Source organism: Oncorhynchus nerka, linkage group LG6 (genome assembly GCF_034236695.1).
Source record: "Oncorhynchus nerka isolate Pitt River linkage group LG6, Oner_Uvic_2.0, whole genome shotgun sequence".
NCBI lineage: Eukaryota > Metazoa > Chordata > Actinopteri > Salmoniformes > Salmonidae > Oncorhynchus > Oncorhynchus nerka.
The window spans coordinates 474,055-490,165 of NC_088401.1; the positions used below are offsets into that span (position 1 = coordinate 474,055).

Here is a 16,111-nt window from a genome sequence, read left to right on the forward strand (position 1 = left end):
AGTTAAAACGTGTTCACCGTTAGAGAGTGGTATCTTAGTGATTACCTGCCAAGTGTTTGAACAGATTTGATTCAACATGAACAGAAAACAACGGACGATGTTCTGGTTAGAGGACCTCTCTTAGTTGAGATGTGTGTCTGAATGTGTGAGAATCTTACCTGCACAGAAGATGCGTAGCTGTTGGGCAGGTGAGATGAGGTTGAGATGTGTGGTGAAGAGATCTACGAAAGCTCCGGGATACACCACGAACACAAACACACCGAAACCATTCACACGTACCTGCTCCCTACACACACACACACACACACACACACACTATTTTAAAGGTTCCATTTCTTCATGTGTACAACATCTAAAAACCTGCATCACAATACTGAGAATGTTTACATTTCTAAAAGGAGGTATTTTGTGTTTTTTGAAGAAATAAAATATTTGTTTTCTCAGAGCTCCCGTACTACACAACGACGATGAGGAGGTGAAAGTTCAATCGCAAAAAAAAAATATTCTTAAACATTTGAATTCTTTTATTTGCTATGTGAAGCTACGTGAAGTAAAATGGACTTTAATCTCAAATTAACTTAATCCTTGTAGTCTGGTGCATATTTGTTTTTATCTCAGTTCAGTTACAGCATGGTCCAGTTAGTGACTCAGTTCAGTTACAGCATGGTCCAGTTAGTGACTCAGTTCAGTTACAGCATGGTCCAGTTAGTGACTCAGTTCAGTTACAGCATGGTCCAGTTAGTGACTCAGTTCAGTTACAGCATGGTCCAGTTAGTGACTCAGTTCAGTTACAGCATGGTCCAGTTAGTGACTCAGTTCAGTTACAGCATGGTCAGAGTTAGTGACTCAGTTCAGTTACAGCATGGTCAGAGTTAGTGACTCAGTTCAGTTACAGCATGGTCCAGTTAGTGACTCAGTTCAGTTACAGCATGATCCAGTTAGTGACTCAGTTCAGTTACAGCATGGTCAGAGTTAGTGACTCAGTTCAGTTACAGCATGGTCCAGTTAGTGACTCAGTTCAGTTACAGCATGATCCAGTTAGTGACTCAGTTCAGTTACAGCATGGTCCAGTTAGTGACTCAGTTCAGTTACAGCATGGTCAGAGTTAGTGACTTAGTTCAGTTACAGCATGATCCAGTTAGTGACTCAGTTCAGTTACAGCATGGTCCAGTTAGTGACTCAGTTCAGTTACAGCATGGTCCAGTTAGTGACTCAGTTCAGTTACAGCATGGTCCAGTTAGTGACTCAGTTCAGTTACAGCATGGTCCAGTTAGTGACTCAGTTCAGTTACAGCATGGTCCAGTTAGTGACTCAGTTCAGTTACAGCATGGTCAGAGTTAGTGACTCAGTTCAGTTACAGCATGGTCCAGTTAGTGACTCAGTTCAGTTACAGCATGGTCCAGTTAGTGACTCAGTTCAGTTACAGCATGGTTCAGTTAGTGACTCAGTTCAGTTACAGCATGGTTCAGTTAGTGACTCAGTTCAGTTACAGCATGGTTCAGTTAGTGACTCAGTTCAGTTACAGCATGGTCAGAGTTAGTGACTCAGTTCAGTTACAGCATGGTCAGAGTTAGTGACTCAGTTCAGTTACAGCATGGTCAGAGTTAGTGACTCAGTTCAGTTACAGCATGATCCAGTTAGTGACTCAGTTCAGTTACAGCATGGTCAGAGTTAGTGACTCAGTTCAGTTACAGCATGGTCAGAGTTAGTGACTCAGTTCAGTTACAGCATGGTCCAGTTAGTGACTCAGTTCAGTTACAGCATGGTCCAGTTAGTGACTCAGTTCAGTTACAGCATGGTCAGAGTTAGTGACTCAGTTCAGTTACAGCATGATCCAGTTAGTGACTCAGTTCAGTTACAGCATGGTCAGAGTTAGTGACTCAGTTCAGTTACAGCATGGTCCAGTTAGTGACTCAGTTCAGTTACAGCATGGTCAGAGTTAGTGACTCAGTTCAGTTACAGCATGGTCCAGTTAGTGACTCAGTTCAGTTACAGCATGGTCCAGTTAGTGACTCACTCAGTTCAGTTACAGCATGATCCAGTTAGTGACTCAGTTCAGTTACAGCATGGTCCAGTTAGTGACTCAGTTCAGTTACAGCATGATCCAGTTAGTGACTCAGTTCAGTTACAGCATGGTCCAGTTAGCGACTCACTCAGTTCAGTTACAGCATGGTCCAGTTAGTGACTCAGTTCAGTTACAGCATGGTCAGAGTTAGTGACTGTAAAGAATTGCTATTATGCAGGAGACCAACCTACTGCTAAATACATGGCTATTGCATTGTTATAACTGAGACAACACATAGCAACGTATTTTCACAGTAAAGCCTGTGGGGTCCCCTACAGGATAGCTCCCACATTACACACATAATCTCCCTTTTTTAACCGAACACTGTGTGCCCGAAGAAGCTCCTACGATGACGGACAGACAACTGAGCCAATGGCGGAAGACTACAGACTACAACCAGCTGAACCAATCCGGAGATCCGATCTTCCTAGGGTCAACCTACTTTCTGTGACGTATATAAGAGCTGTGCTGACTGTTTACGCTCTCTCTGCCTGCCGTTCCACACGAACTAACGGAAGAGCCGTATTTACGTTGTACTACATATTTTCACTCTGAATAAACTGTTTACTTGTCATAAAATGTATCACTTAGTCTGAATCGATCCTTGACCGGCTCACCCATCTACATATCCAATTGCTAACATGACTCAGTTCAGTTACAGCATGGTCCAGTTAGTGACTCAGTTCAGTTACAGCATGGTCAGAGTTAGTGACTCAGTTCAGTTACAGCATGGTCCAGTTAGTGACTCAGTTCAGTTACAGCATGATCCAGTTAGTGACTCAGTTCAGTTACAGCATGGTTCAGTTAGTGACTCACTCAATTCAGTTACAGCATGGTCAGAGTTAGTGACTCAGTTCAGTTACAGCATGGTCCAGTTAGTGACTCAGTTCAGTTACAGCATGGTCCAGTTAGTGACTCAGTTCAGTTACAGCATGGTCCAGTTAGTGACTCAGTTCAGTTACAGCATGGTCAGAGTTAGTGACTCAGTTCAGTTACAGCATGGTCAGAGTTAGTGACTCAGTTCAGTTACAGCATGGTCCAGTTAGTGACTCAGTTCAGTTACAGCATGGTCCAGTTAGTGACTCAGTTCAGTTACAGCATGGTCCAGTTAGTGACTCAGTTCAGTTACAGCATGGTCAGAGTTAGTGACTCAGTTCAGTTACAGCATGGTCAGAGTTAGTGACTCAGTTCAGTTACAGCATGGTCCAGTTAGTGACTCAGTTCAGTTACAGCATGGTCCAGTTAGTGACTCACTCAATTCAGTTACAGCATGGTCCAGTTAGTGACTCAGTTCAGTTACAGCATGGTCCAGTTAGTGACTCAGTTCAGTTACAGCATGGTCCAGTTAGTGACTCAGTTCAGTTACAGCATGGTCCAGTTAGTGACTCAGTTCAGTTACAGCATGGTCCAGTTAGTGACTCAGTTCAGTTACAGCATGGTCCAGTTAGTGGCTCAGTTCAGTCACAGCAGGTCCCAGTTAGTGTGTGTGTGTGTGTGTGTGATACATCTTACCTTATTGCTGCCACGGCATGGCCCAGTTCGTGTATGACCCCACTGACCAGCAAAGCAGAGAAGAAGTAGGCCAGCTGGCTGACTGGCAGGTTTATACCTGGGACCTGCACACACACAGCAGTCAGTACACAGACACACACACACACACACACACGCACACACACACACACACATTCTTTGTACGTACCACCACCTGTAGTGTTTGTTGATTGGCTCCCTGAGGGTGGTCTGATGTCATCTGATGGACAGTCTGCTGCAGGGTTCTAATTAGCAGCACCACCGAACCACACATAGACACCAGCCCAAACACTAGACCACTGGTAAACCTACACACACACACACACACAATTGTGGAACCAGGAACCGAGGGAATTAGGGTTAAGAGGGGTCAGGGATAAGAAGTCAGGTCTTACCAGAGAGGTAGAGGGCATGAGGGTTAAGGGTCAGAGGTCAGGTCTTACCAGAGGGAGAGTGTGTGAGGGTTAGAGGACAAGGGTTAGAGGTCAGGTCTTACCAGAGGAAGAGGGCATGTGGGTTAAGGGTCAGGTCTTATCATAGGTAGTGTGCGTGAGGGTTAGAGGCCAAGGATCAGAGGTCAAGGATCAGAGGTCAGGTCTTACCAGAGGTAGAGGGCGTGTGGGTTGATGCGAGCGCAGCGTGAGAAGAGGCGGTTGAAGAGGGAGGTCTGCCAGCGGATGTGGAACGGAGAGAGAGACAGACCCTTTGACCCTAGCCACATCTCATAACAATGACCATATGACTCAGACAACTGAGGGAGAGGAGGAGAGAGGACGTGTTACCTCTGCCCCGACACACATATCAAATACATTTGATTCATTCAAATGTATGTTTTAGCACAATATTCCAAATACCAGTATCCCAAGAATGAAGGTTTTGTTCTATAAATTTTTTTATTTCACCTTTATTTAACCAGGTAAGCAAGTTGAGAACAAGTTCTCATTTACAAGGCCAAGATAAAGCAAAGCAGTGCAACAAACACAGTGTTACACATGGAATAAACAAGCATACAATCAATAACACAATAGAAACAAAATTAAGTCTATATACAGTGTGTGCAAATGGCGTGAGGAGGTAGGCAATAAATAAGCCATAGTAGCAAAGTAATTACAATTTAGCAGATTAACACTGGAGTGATAAATGAGCAGATGATGTGCAAGTAGAAATACTGGTGTGCAAAAGACCAGAAAATAAAATCAAATAAAATCAAATAAAAACAGCATGGGGATGAGGTAGGTAAATTGGGTGGGCTATTTACAGATGGACTATGTACAGCTGCAGCGATCGGTTAGCTGCTCAGATAGCTGATGTTTAAAGTTAGTGAGGGAAATATAATTCTCCAGCTTCAGCGATATATGCAATTCGTTCCAGTCACTGGCAGCAGAGAACTGGAAGGAAAGGCGGCCAAAGGAGGTGTTGGCTTTGGGGATGACCAGTGAGATATACCTGCTGGACTACGGGTGGGTGTTGTTATCGTGACCAGTGAGCTGAGATAAGGCGGAGCTTTACCTAGCATAGACTTACATAGATTTATAGATGATCTGGAGCCACTGGGTCTGGCGCCTAATATGTAGGGAGGGCCAGCCGACTAGAGCGTACAGGTCGTGGGTGGGTGGTATAAGGGGCTTTGGTAAAAAAAACGGATGGCATTGTGATAGACTGCATCCAGTTTGCTGAGTAGAGTGTTGGAAGCTATTTTGTAGATGACATCGCCGAAGTCGAAGATCGGTAGGATAGTCAGTTTTACTAGGGTAAGTTTGGCGGCGTGAGGGAAGGAGGCTTTGTTGCGAAATAGAAAGCCGATTTTAGATTTAATTTAGGATTGGAGATGTTTAATATGAGTCTGGAAGGAGAATTTACAGTCTAAACAGACACCTAGGTATTTGTAGTTGTCCACATATTCAGAACCGTCCAGGGAAGTGATGCTAGTCGGGCGGGCGGGTGTGGGCAGTGAACGGTTGAAAAGCATGTATTTGGTTTTACTATAGTTTAAGAGCAGTTGGAGGCCACAGAATTAGTGTTTTATGGCATTAAAGCTCGTTTGGAGGTAAGTTAACAGTGTCCAAAGAAGGGCCAGATGTATACAGAATGGTGTCGTCTGCGTAGAGGTGGATCAGGGAATCACCCGCAGCAAGAGCGATATCATTAATATATACAGAGAAAAGAGTCGGCCCAAGAATTGAACCCTGTGGCACCCCCAGAGAGACTGCCAGAGGTCCGGACAACAGGCCCTTCAATTTGACACACTGAACTCTATCTGAGAAGTAGTTAGTGAACCTGGCGAGGCAGTCATTTGAGAAACCAAGGCTATTGAGTCTGCCGATAAGAATACGGTGATTGACAGAGTCGAAAGCCTTGGCCAGGTCGATGAAGACGGCTTCACAGTACTGTCTTTTATCGATGGCGGTTATGATATCGTTTAGTACCTTGAGCGTGGCTGAGGTGCACCCGTGACCGGCTCGGAAACCAGATTGCACAGAGGAGAAGGTACGGTGGGATTCAAAATGGTCAGTGATCTGTTTATTAACTTGGCTTTCGAAGACTTTCGAGAGGCAGGGCAAGATGTATATAGGTCAAAAAAACAGTTTGGGTCTAGAGTGTCACCTCCTTTGATTAGGGGAGCTTTCCAATCTTTAGGGATTTTGGACGATACGAAAGAGTCTTATGAGCGTTTATGTCCGCTTGTTCTTATGTTGTCTTTTTGGTCTGTCTCCTGCACTCCTGCTGTGACTCTGCACTCTCTCATTTACACACACACCAAGCCCCTCCCCCCCCCCCACACCCCAAGCCCCTCCCACTCAACAACAAAGATAAGAGCACTGTCTCTCAGACAAGCGGTTTGAACTCCGTACTTGCATTTTAGCTTTGGTCCAACAGAATCGGTCTTATGGACATCAAAACATTATTTTACTGTAATAGAGGAGAAAACCTTCCTAACTATACCCTATTTACGTCTTTACTCCTCAAATCGCACACAGAACAGACCCCATTAGAACCAGAGACATCTCAACTCCTCAAATCGCACACAGAGCAGACACTATTAGAACCAGACATCTCAACTCCTCAAATCGCACACAGAACAGACCCCATTAGAACCAGAGACATCTCAACTCCTCAAATCGCACACAGAACAGACCCCATTAGAACCAGAGACATCTCAACTCCTCAAATCGCACACAGAGCAGACACTATTAGAACCAGACATCTCAACTCCTCAAATCGCACACAGAACAGACCCCATTAGAACCAGAGACATCTCAACTCCTCAAATCGCACACAGAACAGACCCCATTAGAACCAGAGACATCTCAACTCCTCAAATCACACACAGAACAGACACTATTAGAACCAGAGACATCTCAACTCCTCAAATCGCACACAGAACAGACCACATTAGAACCAACATTGAATATGGAAAATTAATGCTCAGTTTGTCGAACGCGGCATTATGGTAACATGTACCGCTAGAAGCATTTTACCCAAAGACTGTATTACCAGCTGTCTAGTTTTATAAATGTGCAATAACCATGAAACAATTATATAAGGAATTGGCAAGTTCTTCTCATTGTGAAAAATAAGGCCACTTGATTTGAACATTTGAACAAAGTGGACTGGATTCTGTTCAAACAGTTGGAGATGGACAGAAGGGTTCATAACAATTCAACTGTTCTAACTTGCTATTAAGCAAGACTTTAAATACAAAGACTAGCTGGCTAATCACTAACACGTGGGCTTGTGTTTGAGAGACTTGTTTATGAGACCATGGTTCATTTTCTATAATAATTGCTACAAGATGTTGGTCATTAGTAGTAGATGTGCATAAAATGATGTGCAAAAAAAGTCATTTTCATAGATAGACACTTTCATGTCTGTCTATTGCAACAAAAAAAAACAGGTAAACTATTTTGATAAAATAATTAAAATGATCAAATGGTTCTTATGGTGGTGGAAGGTTTATACTAAATTTAGCCTAGGTATAAATTCACAAGGCCCGTTTGAAGTGCAGTGTATTTCACCTTAAATTGTACAACTAAGCTTATATAGAGAACACACACACACACACAATACAGTTGAAGTTGGATGTTTACATACACTTAGGTTGGACTCGTTTTTCAACCACTCCACAAATTTCTTGTTAACAAACTATTGTTTTGGCAAGTTGGTTAGGACATCTACTTTGTGCATGACACAAGTCATTTTTCCAACAATTGTTTACAGACAGATTATTTCACTGTATCACAATTCCAGTGGGTCAGAAGTTTACATACACTAAGTTGACTGTGCCTTTAAACAGCTTGGAAAATTCCAGAAAATGATGTCATGGCTTTAGAAGCTTCTGATAGGCTAATTGACATAATTTGAGTCAATTGGAGGTGTACCTGTGGATGTATTTCAAGGCCTACCTTCAAACTCAGTGCCTCTTTGCTTGACATCATGGGACAATCAAAAGAAACCAGCAAAGACTTCAAAAAGAAAACTGTAGACCTCCACAAGTCTGGTTCATCCTTGGGAGCAATTTCCAAACGCCTGAAAGTACCACGTTCATCTGTACAAACGATAGTATGCAAGTATAAACACCATGGGACCATGCAGCCATCATACCTCTCAAGAAGGAGATGCTTTCTGTCTCCTAGAGACATGTACTTTGGTGCGAAAAGTGAAAATCAATCCCAGAACAGCAACAAAGGACCTTGTGAAGATGCTGGAGGAAACAGGTACAAAAGCATTTATATCCAAAGTAAAACGAGTCCTATGAGATGATATATAAAACAACGCAAGATTCAAGACTTTGTGCTTTTCAGCTAAAATTATGATCTAGAATTCTTGCCAACAAAATGTTGAATATTTGTGGTATAAAATCATCGAAGCTCTGCAGATTTTGTTATGAGGATACAGAATCAATAGACCATTTATTTTGGTATTGCTCTCAGGTAGCTGGTTTCTGGTCTCTGGTCTCAGGTTCAGGAATGGCTGAAAATTCATAGCATTGATCTAAAATTGACCCTAGAATTTTTTTTTATCTTCAACTCTAGATTCTATTCGATTAGATAGATTGAAATTGTACGGTAAATATCATAGCATAGTTGAAACATGTGTTGCGTAGAAACACGAAGAGGGTGGCCAGCAGAGATAGATGGGATGGGCTGAGGGAAGCTGAGGGTCGGTATGGGATGGGCGGAGGGAAGCTGAGGGTCGGTATGGGATGGGCGGAGGGAAGCTGAGGGTTGGTATGGGATGGGCGGAGGGAAGCTGAGGGTTGGTATGGGATGGGCGGAGGGAAGCTGAGGGTTGGTATGGGATGGGCGGAGGGAAGCTGAGGGTTGGTATGGGATGGGCGGAGGGAAGCTGAGGGTTGGTATGGGATGGGCGGAGGGAAGCTGAGGGTTGGTATGGGATGGGCGGAGGGGAAGCTGAGGTTGGTATGGGATGGGCGGAGGGAAGCTGAGGGTTGGTATGGGATGGGCGGAGGGAAGCTGAGGGTTGGTATGTAGAATTGGAGACAAGTGGTAGGAGTTGCTGTGTGAGACAGAATGATGGGATGTGCTGAGGGAAGCTGAGGGTTGGTATGGGATGGGCTGAGGGAAGCTGAGGGTTGGTATGGGATGGGCTGGGGGAAGCTGAGGGTTGGTATGGGATGGGCTGAGGGAAGCTGAGGGTCGGTATGGGATGGGCTGAGGGAAGCTGAGGGTCGGTATGGGATGGGCTGAGGGAAGCTGAGGGTTGGTATGGGATGGGCGGAGGGAAGCTGAGGGTCGGTATGGGATGGGCTGAGGGAAGCTGAGGGTCGGTATGGGATGGGCTGAGGGAAGCTGAGGGTTGGTATGTAGAATTGGAGACAAGTGGGAGTGGAGTTGCTGTGTGAGAGAGAATGATGGTCAAGAGAAAGGGGGGGTGAAAGTCTAACTAAAACAATAAAAGTACATTTGAATGACACTAAGTGGCAATGTTTGTACAACTAATCCGGTTTGCCTGAGGCTGATGCCGTGCAGGTGTTTGTACACATGCATATACACACAAATAAACACATACAAGAACACACACATACATGTCATAGTGCTAGACATGCCTACTGTATATGTTTGTGTGCATTGCTGTTATGATTTTAGTTGTCCTTTGTTTTACATTTATTCTGTTTTATTATTTTTGCATTGTTTGCTGTTTTCTTCTGTCTTTTCCTTGTTTCTCTTTAGTTTCTTCTCTTGGTTGTTGGTGCACTGGGGGGGTTCTTGGGGGTGGGGAATGGAATTAATTGTATTTTTTATTGTCCTCGGGGAGGACTGTGGGAGGGATCTCGACTGGTTGAGGGACAGCTATTGGGGAACTGTGGGGGGGGGGGGGATCTTGGAGGGTTTGGGTTTCACAAGATAATCATGAAAAAGGAAACTGACATATTTCATGTCACTATCATGAACCCACACACATAAGGATGGCTCTGTTGCAGAAAGACTGATTCATGTTTGATAGTGTCTTGATGCTGTAGTGTTTGATAGTGTCTTGATGCTGTAGTGTTTGATAGTGTCTTGATGCTGTAGTGTTTGATAGTGTCTTGATGCTGTAGTGTTTGATAGTGTCTTGATGCTGTAGTGTTTGATAGTGTCTTGATGCTGTAGTGTTTGATAGTGTCTTGATGCTGTAGTGTTTGATAGTGTCTTGATGCTGTAGTGTTTGATAGTGTCTTGATGCTGTAGTGTTTGATAGTGTCTTGATGCTGTAGTGTTTGATAGTGTCTTGATGCTGTAGTGTTTGATAGTGTCTTGATGCTGTAGTGTTTGATAGTGTCTTGATGCTGTAGTGTTTGATAGTGTCTTGATGCTGTAGTGTTTGATAGTGTCTTGATGCTGTAGTGTTTGATAGTGTCTTGATGCTGTAGTGTTTGATAGTGTCTTGATGCTGTAGTGTTTGATAGTGTCTTGATGCTGTAGTGTTTGATAGTGTCTTGTTTGATGCTCTTGATGCTGTAGTGTTTGATAGTGTCTTGATGCTGTAGTGTTTGATAGTGTCTTGATGCTGTAGTGTTTGATAGTGTCTTGATGCTGTAGTGTTTGATAGTGTCTTGATGCTGTAGTGTTTGATAGTGTCTTGATGCTGTAGTGTTTGATAGTGTCTTGATGCTGTAGTGTTTGATAGTGTCTTGATGCTGTAGTGTTTGATAGTGTCTTGATGCTGTAGTGTTTGATAGTGTCTTGATGCTGTAGTGTTTGATAGTGTCTTGATGCTGTAGTGTTTGATAGTGTCTTGATGCTGTAGTGTTTGATAGTGTCTTGATGCTGTAGTGTTTGATAGTGTCTTGATGTTGTAGTGTTTGATGCTGTAGTGTCTTGATGCTTGATGCTGTAGTGTTTGATAGTGTCTTGATGCTGTAGTGTTTGATAGTGTCTTGATGCTGTAGTGTTTGATAGTGTCTTGATGCTGTAGTGTTTGATAGTGTCTTGATGCTGTAGTGTTTGATAGTGTCTTGATGCTGTAGTGTTTGATAGTGTCTTGATGCTGTAGTGTTTGATAGTGTCTTGATGCTGTAGTGTTTGATAGTGTCTTGATGCTGTAGTGTTTGATAGTGTCTTGATGCTGTAGTGTTTGATAGTGTCTTGATGCTGTAGTGTTTGATAGTGTCTTGATGCTGTAGTGTTTGATAGTGTCTTGATGCTGTAGTGTTTGATAGTGTCTTGATGCTGTAGTGTTTGATAGTTGATGCTGTAGTGTTTGATAGTGTCTTGATGCTGTAGTGTTTGATAGTGTCTTGATGCTGTAGTGTTTGATAGTGTCTTGATGCTGTAGTGTTTGATAGTGTCTTGATGCTGTAGTGTTTGATAGTGTCTTGATGCTGTAGTGTTTGATAGTGTCTTGATGCTGTAGTGTTTGATAGTGTCTTGATGCTGTAGTGTTTGATAGTGTCTTGATGCTGTAGTGTTTGATAGTGTCTTGATGCTGTAGTGTTTGATAGTGTCTTGATGCTGTAGTGTTTGATAGTGTCTTGATGCTGTAGTGTTTGATAGTGTCTTGATGCTGTAGTGTTTGATAGTGTCTTGATGCTGTAGTGTTTGATAGTGTCTTGATGCTGTAGTGTTTGATAGTGTCTTGATGCTGTAGTGTTTGATAGTGTCTTGATGCTGTAGTGTTTGATAGTGTCTTGATGCTGTAGTGTTTGATAGTGTCTTGATGCTGTAGTGTTTGATAGTGTCTTGATGCTGTAGTGTTTGATAGTGTCTTGATGCTGTAGTGTTTGATAGTGTCTTGATGCTGTAGTGTTTGATAGTGTCTTGATGCTGTAGTGTTTGATAGTGTCTTGATGCTGTAGTGTTTGATAGTGTCTTGATGCTGTAGTGTTTGATAGTGTCTTGATGCTGTAGTGTTTGATAGTGTCTTGATGCTGTAGTGTTTGATAGTGTCTTGATGCTGTAGTGTTTGATAGTGTCTTGATGCTGTAGTGTTTGATAGTGTCTTGATGCTGTAGTGTTTGATAGTGTCTTGATGCTGTAGTGTTTGATAGTGTCTTGATGCTGTAGTGTTTGATAGTGTCTTGATGCTGTAGTGTTTGATAGTGTCTTGATGCTGTAGTGTTTGATAGTGTCTTGATGCTGTAGTGTTTGAATACTTTAATGTTAACCCTTCCTTGGGTTTTTTTTGTAATAAAAAAATTATAAAAAATAAATAAACAATTCAACATAAGCTGAGAGGCCACTCTGCAAGATAGAAGCCACTGCTCCAAAACCGTTATGAAAAAGCCAGACTACGGTTTGCAACTGCACATGGGGACAAAGATGGTACTTTTTGGAGAAATGTCCTCTGGTCTGATGAAACAAAAATAGAACCGTTTGGCCATAACGTTATGTTTAGAGGAAAAAGGGGGAGGCTTGCAAACCGACGAACACCATCCCAACCATGAAGCACGGGGGTGGCAGCATCATGTTGTGGGGGTGCTTTGCTGCAGGAGGTACTGGTGCACATCACAAAATAGATGGCTTCATGAGGTAGGAAATGATGTGGATATATTGAAGCAACATCTCAAGACATCAGTCAGGAAGTTGAAGCTTGGTCGCAAATGGGTCTTCCAAATGGACAATGACCCCAAGCATACTTCCAAAGTTGTGTCAAAATGACTTAAGGACAACAAAGTCAAGGTATTGGAATGGCCATCACAAAGTCCTGACCTCAATCCCATAGAACATTTGTGGGCAGAACTGAAAAAGCGTGTGCGAGCCAGGAGGCCTACAAACCTGACTCAGTTACACCAGCTCGGTCAGGAGGTATGGGCCAAAATTCACCTTACTTATTGTGGGAAGCTTATGGAATGCTACCTGAAACGTTTGACCCAAGTTAAACAATTTAAAGGCAATGCTACCAAATACTAATTGAGTGTATGTAAACTTCTGACCCACTGGGACTGTGATGAAATAAATAAAAGCTGAAATAAATCATCCTCTACTGTTATTCTGACATTTTATATTCTTAAAATAAAGAGGTGATCCTAACTGTCCTAAAACAGGGGATTTTTACTAGGATTAAATGTCAGGAATTGTGAAAAACTGAGTTTAAATGTATTTGGCTAAGGTTTATGTAAACTTCCGACTTCAACTGTATATACAGTGAATCGACCATATGTTTGAAAAAAATGTAGATATGATTTTTAGGCCATACCACTGCCATTTACACCGATCGTGCTAGCCCCTGTACGCACACCGATCGTGCTAGCCCCTGTACGCACACCGATCGTCCTAGCCCCTGTACGCACACCGATCGTGCTAGCCCCTGTACGCACACCGATCGTGCTAGCCCCTGTACGCACACCGATCGTGCTAGCCCCTGTACGCACACCGATCGTGCTAGCCCCTGTACGCACACCGATCGTGCTAGCCCCTGTAAGCACTGATAGTCCTAGCCCCTACAGGACTGTAACTACCCATTGGATATCATGAAATTTGGGATAAAAAGATTCATAAAAAAATTCATAAAAGAAAGTGATTTTGAGGTCAAAAAACCTGAAGACAAAAACTTGGGTTAATCAGTCTTTTTGCTGTGGTATCAAGTATTGATTTTTCCAATTCTGCCCTCTAGAGGATTTAGCAGAAAATTACAAATGGCATTGAAATCTGCAATAAATAAATGTTGTACTTTATTTTAAGTCTCTTTTTGCACTTTAACAGCTACAATAAATCTATCCAAATCTATGTAAAAATCTAAAACTTTCTTTGTCACATGCGCCAAATACAACAAGTGTAGACTTTACCATGAAATGCTTACTGACAAGCCCAAGAAAGAGTTAAGAAAATATTTTCTAGATAAACTAAAGAAAATTATAGAAAACACAATGACGTAACAATAACGAGGCTCTATACAGGGGGTACCAGTACTGAGTCAATATGCAGGGGTTCAGGTTAGTAATGAGGCTATATACAGGGGGTACCAGTACTGAGTCAATGTGCAGGGGTTCAGGTTAGTAATGAGGCTATATACAGGGGGTACCGGTACTGAGTCAATGTGCGGTGGTTCAGGTTATTAATGAGGCTATATACAGGGGGTACCAGTACTGAGTCAATGTGCAGGGGTTCAGGTTATTAATGAGGCTCTATACAGGGGGTACCAGTACTGAGTCAATGTGCAGGGGTTCAGGTTAGTAATGAGGCTATATACAGGGGGTACCAGTACTGAGCCAATGTGCAGGGGTTCAGGTTAGTAATGAGGCTATATACAGGGGGTACCAGTACTGAGCCAATGTGCAGGGGTTCAGGTTAGTCGAGGTAATTTGTACATGGAGGTAGGGGTGAAGTGGCTATGCATAGATAATAAACAGAGAGTAGCAGCAGTGTACATGGAGGTAGGGGTGAAGTGGCTATGCATAGATAATAAACAGAGAGTAGCAGCAGTGTACAAAACAAATGGGGGCGGGGGGGGGGTCAATGTAATAGTCCAGTGGTCATTTGATTAGTTGTTCAGCAGTCTGATGGCTAGAAGCTGATAAGGAGCCATTTGGTCCTAGACTCGGCGCTCCAGTACCGCCTGCCGTTTCAGTCTCCTGAGCGGGAAAAGGTGTTGTCGTGCCCTCTTCACGACTGTCTTGGTGTGTTTGCACCATGATAGTTATTTTGACTATAAACACAAGGGCATGCTAATTTAAAAGATGGCTAGTCATCATTAGCCTGGTTCTGTATGGAGGCACATTATGGAACGCTAACGAAACGGTGCAACCAACTGAAAAGGTTGGTAGCACAGTAGTAATGTTACGTTGTTTCCAAAGCTCCGAGGCATGCATCGACATTGCTAAGCAGTTTCATTCGAAACAGTGTGCTGATGCTTGTATCACTTTATCAGAAATACGTGATCAATGACGTCCGATGCTTATTTTTCCCGAACAACCACCTGATTGGTTTGGTAGAAGATAAAAGGCTACTGGCATGTGCGACGTCATTTATAATAATTTGGCTATTCTAAATTATTTTGACCAGCAGGTGCGACTAGCCCCTATTTAGCAGTGTCCCCAACACCATTCCTGAGTCCAAACTAGCCCCTGGCCTTACCCCTCCTAGTCTAGACCAGGATGGGAAAACTCCAGTCCTCTGAGGCCTAATTGGTGTCACACTTTAACCCCAGCTAATAATCAGCGAATCATGATCTTCAGTTAAGAATGCAATTAGTTCATCAGCTGTGTTTGTTAGGGATGTGGGGAAAGTGGAACACCGCTCTGACCCCCGAGGACTGGAGTTGACCATCTCCGGTAACACATTCTGCTGTGTCAGATGGAAACGTATCGTAATAGTGAACTGGTTAGTTAACGTTAGCTAGCTAACTACCTCGTATAAGTAAAATATAACAGCAGGTTAATTACATAACAATCTCGTTAGATCGGATCCGTCGTGCACTTGGTCGATGGACCGGATCTAATGACTACCGTTAGCGAGCATATAGTCAGTAAAACATTACAACACCGGGATCGTAACATTACCTTCAGAAGCACGTCTGTTAGATAGACGAAGCACCAGCCGCACAAAACACACACCACGAGCGGCACGGGAATCATGACGAGAGAAAGAGAAGACACATACAGGGGGGAGAAGAAATATAACACACTCAATCTCTACACGGTTACAGACAAGCTCATCATCTTCCCCACTGTGCGACGTCACTTCCGGGACGATGACGCAAGGCCAGAGCAGTCGATAAGGTCAGACAGTAAAGTGTAGAATGATCGTCCGGGTAAATGCCGGTGTGGTGCCGAAAATCTTCCCGTGAAACCGCACACACTCAGTTCTTCATTGGTGCGATTTGCTTGATCGTTGAAATTGCTGCTCTTCACTCCGTTGTCAGTTTAGCCAACATTTCACTGATCTTAGAAAGCATTATTTTTTATTTGTGTCCTTCAGGGCAGCTGTCAATGATCACGTTAGGCTGCGTTCCATTTGATTTTTATGGCGGTTTGATCGCGGGGGAGGCACTAGTAATGTCTGCAGTTTTCGGTTTGGTTATTTGTTTCAAGTGTATTAGTCCATAAATACATCTATTTGTCAAAATTCTTAATCTCTC

At 43.1% G+C, this 16,111-nt stretch overlaps 1 protein-coding gene across 1 annotated transcript; it reads right to left on the reverse strand.

Annotated features, from left to right (window-relative positions):
* Positions 1–120: 120 nt before the first annotated feature.
* Positions 121–15,723, reverse strand: LOC135572146 (membrane-bound transcription factor site-2 protease-like). Its single transcript, XM_065019177.1, has 5 exons — positions 15,534–15,723; positions 4,198–4,346; positions 3,765–3,903; positions 3,578–3,681; positions 121–286 (listed from the first exon to the last, which is right to left on the reverse strand). The coding sequence occupies exons 1-5, from the start codon at positions 15,606–15,608 to the stop codon at positions 121–123; spliced, it is 633 nt and encodes a 210-aa protein (XP_064875249.1). The 5' UTR covers positions 15,609–15,723.
* Positions 15,724–16,111: the final 388 nt, after the last annotated feature.

Excerpts from the sequence above, each read along its gene's own strand:
- LOC135572146 (XM_065019177.1), bottom strand. The coding sequence starts at position 15,608 with ATGATTCCCGTGCCGCTCGTGGTGTGTGTTTTGTGCGGCTGGTGCTTC. Across the intron at positions 4,347-15,533 it reads TAACAGACGTGCTTCTGAAG|TTGTCTGAGTCATATGGTCA; the intron begins GTAATGTTACGA and ends CCTCTCCCTCAG. Across the intron at positions 3,904-4,197 it reads CCACACGCCCTCTACCTCTG|GTTTACCAGTGGTCTAGTGT; the intron begins GTAAGACCTGAC and ends GTGTGTGTGTAG.